Source organism: Pholcus phalangioides, unplaced genomic scaffold, assembly GCF_987345545.1.
Source record: "Pholcus phalangioides strain wild (caught in Gottingen) unplaced genomic scaffold, Ppha-v1.0 ptg000008l_1, whole genome shotgun sequence".
Taxonomy (NCBI): Eukaryota; Metazoa; Arthropoda; class Arachnida; order Araneae; family Pholcidae; genus Pholcus; species Pholcus phalangioides.
Genome location: NW_028301601.1, coordinates 58,318,542 through 58,330,677, shown reverse-complemented (window position 1 = coordinate 58,330,677; position 12,136 = coordinate 58,318,542). Strand labels below are relative to the sequence as shown.

Genomic DNA, 12,136 nt, shown 5'->3' with positions numbered 1-12,136 from the left:
ACATTGAAGGACCGGACACACACCCTGCTTCCCATCTCAAGGAGATATCGAAGCGTTCCCGAAAGATGGGTGCATCTGGAATTTTATTAGATGAGTATAGCTCTATGCTACTCATAGGCGGAGATAGACTTGGAAGTCTGGGGGGGGGGGCACGATGATGATGTCAATTCATATATACATGTAATTGAATTTCGTTATTGTGGGGAAATATCCTTTCCATTTTTTTTACGAATATTTGTAGCGTCTTATAATTATGTCTCACTCTGTAGATTAACAAGAGATCGCTGAGCATAATAATGGTAGTTGTCAACAAAATCATCTATGATCATTCCCGAACAATGTATCAGATCACCAAGATTTATGTAGCCTTTCACAATGCAGTATATAATCTTTCAAATAGAGATCTCTGCGCCAGTATATCTAAAGTAACTTCAAATATTTTATTCAGACAGGAAAAATGGTAGTACCTTCATAAGGAAAGACAAAGAGAATACAAAACTACAAAAGGTAAACAAAAAGAACATTGCCACACATATGTAACATAATACACACTCTGAGGGGTGAACAAGATTAAGTGAAATACTATTGGGGGACTACTAGATTAACAATACTCCCCCTCACACCGAAGAGTCAATTGAGTCCTAACATTTTTCGAAACATGAACAATTTTTGAGGTGTTAAACTTTTTGTCAAAATGTCTGCTTCCATTTCTTCAGTGGGCTTGTACTTCACTGATACATCACCAGATGCCACCTTTTCTCGAATAAAATGTTCTTTGATGTTAATATGTTTCGATTTTGAACTAACAATTGGATTTCTTGACATGTTGTTTGCTGATTTATTGTCATTATATATAATTATCTGGCTTTGATTCAGTTCCAATTCATTTATCAGTTCTTTCAGATGAATCGCTTCTCTGGTAGCTTCTGTAAGGGACATATATTCAGCTTCACATGATGACAGAGCCACGGTTCTCTGTTTCCTTGATTCCCATGATATAGCAGAACCTCCAAACTTGAAACAGTAACCAGTGTATGACTTACAATCTTCACTACATGAAGCCCATGTTGCATCAGCATATCCAACTATCATCTTCCCAGTCTTTTGGTATACTAATGATAGATTCTTGGTACCTTGTAAATATCTGAGAATTCTTTTTGCTGCCATCCAATGTGATTTTTCATGGCAATTATTGTATTGGCTCAAATAGCTAACAGCGTATGTGATGTCAGGTCGAGTACCTACAGATAAATACATAAGTGAACCAATAAGGCTTTGATACGGATATTCAGATGGTATATTTTTTCCTTTTGACAGTTTGAGAGATGATTCCATCGGAGTAGATATTGGCTTACATTCTGACATTCCAAATCTTTCAAGAATACTTGTAATGTACTTTTGTTGAGACATTATTATTTTTCCATCTTTACGTTTGAATTCGATTCCAAGACAGTACTGGAGTTCACCTAAGTCATGCATTTCGAAGGATTTCATAAGTTCAATTTTCAATTTTTCAAATTGTTGGACCTTATTCGTGGCTATAATGAGATCATCCACATATATTGCAACAATAGTTTTCTCTCCTCCTTTCAATGAAGAGTATAGACATGGATCAGCATTTAGTGATTGAAACCCAAGTTCCTTGAGTTTTTTGTCAAGTTTTGTGAACCATTGATGACTTGCTTGTTTCAGTCCATATAATGCCTTTTTCAAATGACAGACTTTATGTGTTTCATCATTCCTCAGATCAGAAAGCATCTTTCTGGCTTTCATGAAGACTGTTTGATCAGTGTCTGAGCTGTGTTCCAGCATTATTTCAAAGACAAGTTTTTCAAGCATATCTGGTTTTTCCATGAAAATGTCCTCATCAATTTCTCCATTTAGAAATGCTGTAGAAACATCTAGTTGATGCAAATCCAAATCTTCTTCAACAGCTAATGCCAGTAATAGCCTAATTGAACTTAACTTCGCTACAGGAGCATATGTTTCATTGTAATCGAGTTCTGGGCGTTGGTCATAACCTTTTGCAACTAAGCGCGCTTTTCTTCTCTCAAGATCTCCATTAGACTTGTACTTGTTCTTCAGAACCATCTTACATCCAATAATGTTCATCGAATTTTGCTTTTGAACAATTTCAAAAGTATCATTTTTTAAATGTGAAATAATTTCCTTTTTCATAGCATCAATCCATAACTGAGCATCAGGACCTTTGAGTGCTTCTTTCAATTCACAATAAGCTGACATTTCATAGTCATTGAACCAAATCGGCTGTCGTCTTGTTCTTTGGATTCTAGTTTCATTCTTATCTTCAATTCCATCAGGTTGGTCTTTATCATCTCCATCAATATGTTGATTTTCATCAGATTCTGAGGATTCATCTTGATCAGAGTTTAACACAACATCAAATACTTCACCTATATTTTCATTTGGGACAGGAACAACTTGAAATTCTGTTTTGTCGGACATTTTTTGATTTCTTTCTAGAAGGTCGTCAACATTATTTGAGTTCTTGTCATTGTAGAAAGTGTTCAGTACTTTCACATCTCTGGCTATTTCTATCTGCTTTTTGTTATTCATCCATATTCTATAAGCTTTTGAATATTCAGCATAACCTACAAACATTACCTCTTGGATCGAACTTCCCCTTTTTCCTTTTCTTGTCTAGGACATAAGTCTTTGATCCAAAAACTTGTAGATGCTTTACAGATGGAATTCTTCCACTCCATCTTTCAAAAGGTGTTTTATGATTAATCACTCTTGAAGGCGTTCTGTTACATAAATAATTTGCAGTATTGATGGCTTCAGCCCAAAGTGAAGGTGGAGCTTTAGATTCAATTAGCATGCATCTTGCTTTATCTAGAAGAGTTCTGTTTTTCCTCTCAGCTAGACCATTTTGTTCTGCCGTATATGGTGCAGATAATCTTCTCTTGATTCCACATGCTTTTAGGAATTCACTGAATTCAGTACTACAGTATTCTCCAACTCCATTGTCACTCTGCAAATGTTTGATCTTTTTGCCAGTGTGATTTTCAACTTCATTTTTATATTCTTTGAAGAATTTCAGCACTTCATTTTTGTGTTTCAGGAAGTACACTTTACAATATCTGGAACTTTCATCAATAAAGGTTACAAAGTATTTTGATCCGCCAGGAGATGTTACTCGCATCGGCCCACAAACATCTGAATGCACAATCTCTAACAAGTCCAGTTCTTTTGGATCTGTTCTTCTCTCAAATGGGACTTTTGTCATCTTTCCTTGAATGCACGCTTCACAGTCATTCAGTTTTTCATTCAGATTAAAATACATTCCTTGAACAGCATTGTTTCTTTGTGCAGATTTCAGGTCGACTTCATTGATATGACCTAGTTTCTTGTGCCAGGTCATGATCTTGGATTCTGCTGTATACCTTGAATTTTCTGGTCGATTACTAGCATCGTATGTGTACAGACCATTTTTCTTGGGTACAATCAAAGCTATTTCTCCTTTTTGGTTTTTAACAAGAGCTTCATTCCTTTTGAAAATGACAGTTCCTCCATATTCAGTGATTTTGTTCACAGATAATAAATTTGTCATCAGTTCAGGAACATACAGCGTATTTTTCAATGTAACTGTAGAGTCTCTGTTGGATTTCAGTTCTATAGTTCCCTTTCCTTGGAATTTAGTGTTTTGACCTACAACCGCTAGATTTATCATTCCAATATCATGGTCCTCGATGAGATTTTTGAAACTGGAGTCATCACAACACATGTGAGATGTGCTTCCACTATCCAAACACCAGGATGATTTCGCTTGTGGTTTGTCTACAAGTGATGACAGACACTTCTCTTCTGCTTTGAAGGAAGAGTTCTTTTTTTACATTCTTTGACCAGCAGTCCCGAGCAAAATGTCCAGGCTTTTGGCACTTGTGGCATCGAAATCGTGTTTCTTTTTCACTTGATAATGCTTTTGTATGCCGAAACCTGTGGTGTGGTTTCCCTTTTCCATAAAATGCATCTTCAGATTGCCTTTCAGCCTTGGAATGCGAGCTCCTTGCTTCACTTTCCTCAATTATCTTTATTTTCAGGTCTTCTGGTCGTGGCAATTCATCTCTGCACTCTATTGCAACCCGAAAGTTCTCGAATGATTCTGGAAGACTGTATAACATCATTACACACAGCAGGTCATCATGGATTGTAACATCCATATCTATCAATTTGTCTACAGTGTCCATAAATGCATTGAGATGCTCTCTTGCACCAGCTTTCTCTTGCATCTTTAATAATATCAATTTTTTTAACAAAGTTGCTTTTCTTGCAGGACCAGAACTTTGATAGATACCTTTTAGTGTATCCCATACATCTTTGGATGTAACACAATTTTTTACTTGTTTCAGTTCTGTAGGGCTGATGATAAGCAACAAATCAGATCTTGCCTCTAGATCTTTGTCAAGCCATTTTTGTCTCTCCTCATCTTCAGCTGGTTCTGTGATTTTCCCATTCACATAATCCCACAGTTTACTTTTAATAAGTAAAGCTTGTGCCTGAAGCTTCCAGGTGTCATAGTTTTCTTTGGATAGTGGCTGCATACAACTTGAAACTCTGGTGGTTTCCATTTTAATATATTTATTCAGAATCACTAACTTGCATTAAGCGAGTACTGGTCCCCATAACCTAAAGTAACTTCAAATATTTTATTCAGACAGGAAAAATGGTAGTACCTTCATAAGGAAAGACAAAGAGAATACAAAACTACAAAAGGTAAACAAAAAGAACATTGCCACACATATGTAACATAATACACACTCTGAGGGGTGAACAAGATTAAGTGAAATACTATTGGGGGACTACTAGATTAACAATAATATCCTTTTTCTTTTTGCAGAACACCTTCCATCAATTGGAATCGTGTAGCGATGTGTTTCTTGCAAGTATTTGGCTGTGTCATGTGCGGCTACATACCAGTCACGCATTTCATCGTCGACACGTTCAAAAAGTTCGGCCAGGAACCGATGCCGCTGAGTGAATTCATGAGTGTCCTCGCCGTTTCGATATTCGCCGGAGGACTTCTCATGTTGCTCGTGTTTTACGGAATGTTCCACTGCTGGCTCAATGCATTCGCCGAGATGTTGAGGTTTGCGGACAGGCAGTTTTATGATGTGAGTAGGCCGTGCCAATTCTTCTCTTTTTTTTAAGTGTATGTTTCTGTCACATGATGTATTGGAGATGAATTGTGATTGCTATCTTTGCTTCTAGGACTGGTGGAATTGCACGTCTTTCGGGAAGTTTTATAGATCGTGGAATATGGTGGTTTATGACTGGTTATACTCTTACATATACAGAGACATGTATACAGTGAGTAAAATGCTTATCGTTTCATCAGGTCTGAATAGACTTGCTGTAAATTAGCAGTAATTATTATCCTTAAAAGTATTCTAATATATACGTGTGTATTAGATAGCAAATGCTATCTGTAAATTATATTTTCGTCAGGTCTCTTCGCGTTCTCCTAAAGTCATTCTTCCGCTTTTTCGAGGCTTAGTTTGTCCTGGACTGGAGTATGCTGTATACTGGGGTGCAGAGAAGAGCTACACGTGTCCTTATTGGCACACAGGGCTTGAGTTATGAAGAGAGACTTCATTTTTTGAATATGTTTACATTGAATGAACGCAGGTGTCGAGGAGATATGATCGAAGTGTTCAAAATTTTCCATGGGATGGATAGGATGGACCATGAACTTTTAGTACACCGCCAATCGACTGCTTTTACAAGGGGACACCAGTATTGATTGGTGAGGGACAATGCAAGGCTATGGTGTCACAGGGAATTTTTCTCTAATAGGGTTGTTAATAAATGGAATAGCTTACCCCCAGAGGTAGTAAATTGTAACACAAGTGACAAGTTTAAAAAGAAATACGATAAACATGTTGGGGTAAATCGAGAAGCTCTATCCATACTTTGGGCGTATCTCTATCCGTATTTTATGGGCATTGTATAATATTTTATCATGTGTATATATTGATTATAATTTTTGTTAATTTTTAATTGGGTTGCTGTTTTTTTTTTAAATACATGACAACCATATTTTTATGGGCATCTTTTTCTCAGCCATCTCGTTGGGCATTTTGCCTGTTGTGGCGTTGTATTTGTCAGACATTATAACTGTGTCTATATTTTCAGATCTGTCGGAAGAACAGAGTCATGGCAATGCTGGTGGTATTCATAATTTCTGCGATTATTCACGAATATATTCTGGCTGTGTGCTTCAGATTTGTTTTTCCACTCCTGTTCATACTGTTCTTAAGTTTCGGAGGTAATCGCTGAGGCCTTTCTCTTTTGCAAATCGTAGCTTTCTTGTTTTGTATATGCTTAACTTGGCAACCTTTCTTGGGGATTATCACTCTGGTTTCTGGTTGGAATTGTAGCACGGGCATAAAGTGTTCCAGTAGCTGTTAAGCTTTAAACTATAAGTCTTGGTTGAATCACTCTGAAATGAACAAATATCTGAAACTCATCAGACTTTGCCAGGGCCGTAACTAGAGGAGGGTAGGGGAAGCAATTGCCCCGGGCAGCAAAATTTAGGGGGTTGGCAGTTATAGGTGGAAACAAAGATCACATTACAAAATTATCGAATTTTAAAGTTGTTGGGGCAACAAAAAATCCTAGTTACGGCCCTGGACTGTGCCATCTAAATGTTTTGGGTTGCTTTCTATGTGATATGACCCATTTTTTAAATTTTTAAGCAAAAAATGCTTGAATTAGATAATGTTTCTTGCTCCTCAAATTTTTACATAGACTAAAACAATATTTAATTTTTTAGCATTACTAAGGGTGTGTCCAGCCGAAATTTTGGTCCGATTTTTTTCAAACCCCTTCCCAGCATTCCAAGTCCGAAAAATGGACACTTCACAAAATACAAAATATCAAAACCACAAATTTGACACATCGCATTTTTTTTTTTATAAACTTTTAATTAGATTGTTTTGCTTTCACAAATAGTGCTTGCTTTTCACAAATTGAATGGCCCTTTTCACAAAAACAAGACTTTATGAAAAAAGGTTTGGGGCAGATCACTTATTATATTCATTCAGGGCTGCAACTAGGGGGGGGGGGAGCAGGAGGGTCTCGTGCCCCGGGCGCTGGACCAGAGGGGGTGCAAATTTTATTCTCAAACCTCTCCTTCAACATTGCAAGGGAGGCGTCGAAATGCGCACTTGCCCCGCGTGGCGAAGCATCTAGTTGCGGCCCTGCATTAATTACTATAATGCATATCTATATGATGGAGGTAAAGGGCACTACGTCCATTTTCGTCTATATTGGGATAACGCTATTGATTCACAGGACTTTCGTTACACTACAGATAGGTATAGGCAGGCCCGTTGCCAGAAATTTCGTTCAGAGAGGGGACCAAAGTGAAGTGATAGAACAATAGATTTGGGCCATGCTTTTCTATTTTTTCGGTAATTTTCTCACATTTCGGGGGGGGGGGGTCTAGTTCCCCCTCCCCCGACGGCCTTTGGTATAGGACACTAAGTCTTATTTCAATAGAAACAGATAGTTACTTTATAAAACAAGCAAGCTCCATGGAAAGACATACTAAAAAATATCTTGAGAAATTCTACAGGGGAACCATTTATAATCTGTGGCATGGCGTCCTCTACCTCCGGCATACAGATGTGTGTGTGTGTGTGTATATATATATATATATATATATATATATATATATATATAAATAAATTTTTTTTATTCAGCTTTTTAGTTAGTTTGCCTTTACGTCCTGTAACTGTTTGCAAATGATGTTCAAGTACAAAAATTGCAAAATTCGTGACTCACTGTAAACTCTTATAACGTACACGTATTTGTTTCATACATATACAATTTTACTTTATTTCAGTGATGCTGGTTTTTGTGACCCGCAAAAGTACATCGGGTGCTTGGAATGTGTTCCTTTGGGCAGCCATGTTCCAAGGATGGGGCCTCCTCACAGTTTTTTACAGTGTCGAGTGGTATGCACGAATCAATTGCCCAAGGATATTTGTGAGTATCTTATCAGTGTAATCCAAACATTTTAAGTTTGAATTCTCGAAACAATCAAAATGCTTTAAGAAATGGTTTCGCCAAGGTAAAATGCGTGAAAGGAATCGGAAATGAAGTCAAAAAAGTCAATGAGGCTTAGGTTTTTTTCAAACTTTTTTTGTCTTGTGTTTTTAAGTTGTTTGATGGACCAGTTGAAATTTGTTGTTTTCAAGCTCTTCACCACCATTCTGTACTTTCTTTCTCTTCAGACCAAGCACAGCTCTGGTCCTATCGCCATGGGCAATTTACTACCAAGTAAGTGGCGCTGGAAGTTTGAGTGAGTGTGCAGTGTTTGTCTGGTTTTTCAGTGCTGTCAGCGAAGCATTGATTCAGATTGTTAGAGAAGTGTGACGATTGAATATTTGTGAGACTTGCTGCTCTCTGTGGTGAGACTTTTTAACGGATCGCATTCATGCCTTGAAGTTGGGAACCACAGAAAACCATCTTCAGTCGACTACCACAGGGATTCCGGTGGGTTTTGAACCCGGGTCCGCGCATGATGTGAGTCCGTCATATTACAATTTGACCACCACAGCGGCAGAATGTTGTGCACCATTCTATACGCTGCGAATGTCAGAGCCAGATTCATGTTTTTTGCCACAACCACTCTCGTTGTAGTCTAAGCTTCTTTCGACCACCCATTCCCTAAATTTGCTGCCTAACCAAAATTGCTATATTCTAAGCTACAGCCTTCCCCTCATAAATACAGTCAAATCCCAATATAACGAAATCCAAGAGACCGGAGAAATCACTTCGTTATAACGAAATTTCGTAATAAAGGAATTCCATGTTTTTGCATTGTTCCCATGTAAAATATGGGAATATTTTTTTTAAAATCCCCATTATCTGGGGGATTAGGAAAGTGTTCGTTAAAACGCGATACGACTGTATTTTAATTGGGCATGTCCTGGTTTCATTGGGGACCACTACCTTTATCGACGCTAATTTACCATTTCTTGCCAAAGCTGCCCTTACGGCCGTTAAAGTATTATGTCATCACCGATAGGGGGGGGGGGAGGGGGTTTCCGATTTGCTGACTTCTGGATGACGAGGGGGGGTTTGGATAATTCTTACGTCATCAACCACCCTTTATGAAAATATGAAATATTTTTAATGGCATCTTACTCGGTGCGCCAAAAACGAGAAAAACCTTTCGTTAGTTTGTGGGCTCTTGAAGTGACATCCCCTCTATTGATAAGTGCCCTACAGAGCCACTGTAGTGATCTCAAAATTTTTCGCGGATCCAAGTGATCTGGAAATGTGTCCGGGCCGCTTAAGTGCTCTGGAACTGTGCCACGCATCACTCAAGTGATACGTAATTATATGCCGCGGATCACTTAAAAAATCTGAGAATGTGCCGCGGGTAACATGAGTGATGTAGAACCGCACTGGGGCCACTTAAGTGCTCTAAAACTATGTCACGTATCACTCAAGGGATCTCTAAGGGCGGTATTCACCGACATAGTTTAAGCTATAGTCACAATTTTTTGATAAGAGATCAACACATATTGGGTAAATTCAGGGTTTTAACCAATCTATGTTGATCTTTTATCCAAAAATTGTAACTACAGGTTTAAACCATGTCGGTGAATACGGCCCTAAATGTGTCACGGATCACTTAAGTGTTCTGGAACTGTGAGTGATCTGAAAATGTGCCACAGGCCGCTTAAATGTTCTGGAATTGTACCACGAGACACTTAAGCGATCTGTAAATGTGCCGCTTAGTTCATTTTTTTTACAAAATTAGCTTTGAGGAGGGCAGGCCGTATCAGATACCCCCCCCCCCCCCGGGGCATATTTGGTCCAAGGGCAGGTCGCAATGAATTTATTAAATTTTGAGTTCATATAGCCTTCAAATAACACTGAAATGAACAGAAATTGATTATAATAACATATATAAAGGTATTTTCTTCCGAAATTTCAATTAAAAAATGTTTTTTTTGCATTAAAAAATAAATTTTTGATCAGGGGGGGGGGCACGAGCCCCCTATGCCCCCCCCCCGTGTACGTCTCTGATCCCCCCAATATGCATTGGGATTCAGAGGGGCAGAGCTGAAGACAAAATTTTGCTGACAAGGGAGGGGGGGGGGGTCAAAAATGGTTCAAAAATTTGCTTACGTAATACTTCAACGGCTCCTTAGGGTTGGGTGGGCGACAGGTCCGGTCTACGCATGTTTTGCAGGTCCCGGACTCAACAGTAATAATAATTACTTTTATAAATTCTGGATTTTCATCAAGAAATAAATTATTTTGGAATTTTCATCAATTTTTTTTTTTTTTTTGGAATTATTTCTTTCATTTATTCTGAATTTTAATGGACGCTGAGAGAGAGAGAGAGATTATTTCATGCATTAATTCTGAATTTTCATGGTTTTTATTTTCTGAATTTCCGATTCGCCTCTCACACGCAGAATATTTTCCCAATATAAAATTCTGGGCCCCGAAATTATCAACACGTCTCTGGCCCTTTTTAATTATTTTACCACCGGTCCCCGCATCTGATAAATGTCGCCCCGTTTCTTGCTTTTGTTCTGTATTTTGAGAATACTTTCGTATATTTACGCAGACTTTTCTTTCGATGTTTCAGGATTCTTGGGTGGATTATGTGGTTCCTCGATCATTCACCTGCAATCTGATTTCGATGCCTAAAACATGAAAGTATCGAATTTGAATTAGAAGGAGTAAAAAAAAAAGACTTCATGTGAATCCCAATAAGCATGGAAGTAAACTGCGGGCGGTTTAGCATGCTTGTTTTATCAATTAACTCTCAATATTTTGTAGCGTAAGTAATTATCGTGAATAAATCATGACGTTTTGCATCTTTAGTTACACATTTTTCTTCTTTGGCAATATATATATTTTTTCACAGAAACTAACATAAAAAAAAGAGTGAAATTGTGCGTATTTGAACTGTGAAAGAGGAGTGTTTGTGATTTTATGTCTCGATTTCTCAGAGTTTTGTTAGAAAGCATATGAATTATCATTATTCCAGATTTAAAGCTGTTGATAATATTGTAAACACTGTATTCAGAATATTATCAAATCATAATTGTCTGAAATTCCGTCGCTTTGATAAACATAATTTTCCCGTGATTTATTTTCTCATGGAGCTGCGCTTTCTTTGTATGACAATTTTTATATCTATATATGTGTGTGTGTGAAGTCTTGTATTTTGATATTATTTTAGAAGTTTTTGTATTGCTGTATGCGTATATTGTTTTATTCATGAATAAAGCTACAAATTTTTAAATATTTTTAAATTTTTATTTTCATTTCTAAATGTTTAATGTCTCAGACTGTCAGAGATATCGCATTAGTAACTAACCTTGTACTGAGTTTCATTCACAACGTTTCCCGTTTGAAGCGTTTTTCCGCTTACGACATTTTTATGATGGTTTTTTGAAAAAGGTAAGCAGCATTTATTCTAAATGTTGACAATTTTGGCAGTCACTGTACCCGGATTTGCAGTTTCTGACGGTACGGTTTACACCGTGATTTCAACAACCCTTTGCCAAAACTGTCAAACACCTCAAATATCGCCTTTGAATATAAAAATTCCCCTTGAAAATACACGAATTGATTGCATGTAATGCTTCAAGTCGCTATGTTATACAAAGAATAAATACTCAATATGATTGCAAAATAATTGTCTACTCCCTACAGAATTATTTTGGAAGATATAACCTATGTGTATTTTTCTTGTAAAACATTCAATTTGAATAAAGCATAACATATACGCTGAAGGAAAAACTATGGAATGATTTGATATTCTTTAATTCAAGATAATTCTTGACCTTCCAAAATTTCTTTAACCATTTATATATGTGTATAGATATAAACACCTGCTGTACTCTTTTAAATAGGTGTTTAAAAGTTCTGTTACATCATAAACTGAAGATCCAAAAAAACTGGTCCAGGCATGCGTATACAAATAAAGAGATATGGAATCAGAGTACGGCGCTGCGGTCGGCAACGCCTATATAACACAACAAGTGTCTGGCGTAGTTGTTAGATCGGTTACTGCTGCTACAATGGCGGGTTATCGAGATTTAAGTGAGTTTGAACGTGGTGTTATAGTCGGCGC

At 37.4% G+C, this 12,136-nt stretch overlaps 1 protein-coding gene across 5 annotated transcripts in view; it reads left to right on the top strand.

Moving 5' to 3' along the window:
- The window catches only part of LOC149084638 (sterol O-acyltransferase 1-like), a 53,252-nt gene extending 41,455 nt beyond the window's left edge, over positions 1–11,797 (top strand). For all 5 annotated transcript variants that reach the window (XM_089235032.1, XM_089235028.1, XM_089235029.1 and 2 more), the window contains exons 10-14: positions 4,862–5,135; positions 5,233–5,331; positions 6,157–6,289; positions 7,871–8,013; positions 10,640–11,797. In XM_089235032.1, the coding sequence (XP_089091158.1) occupies positions 4,862–5,135; positions 5,233–5,331; positions 6,157–6,289; positions 7,871–8,013; positions 10,640–10,708 (718 nt within the window). In that variant the 3' untranslated portion in view covers positions 10,709–11,797. The remainder of the gene's footprint in view (positions 1–4,861; positions 5,136–5,232; positions 5,332–6,156; positions 6,290–7,870; positions 8,014–10,639) is intronic.
- Positions 11,798–12,136: the final 339 nt, after the last annotated feature.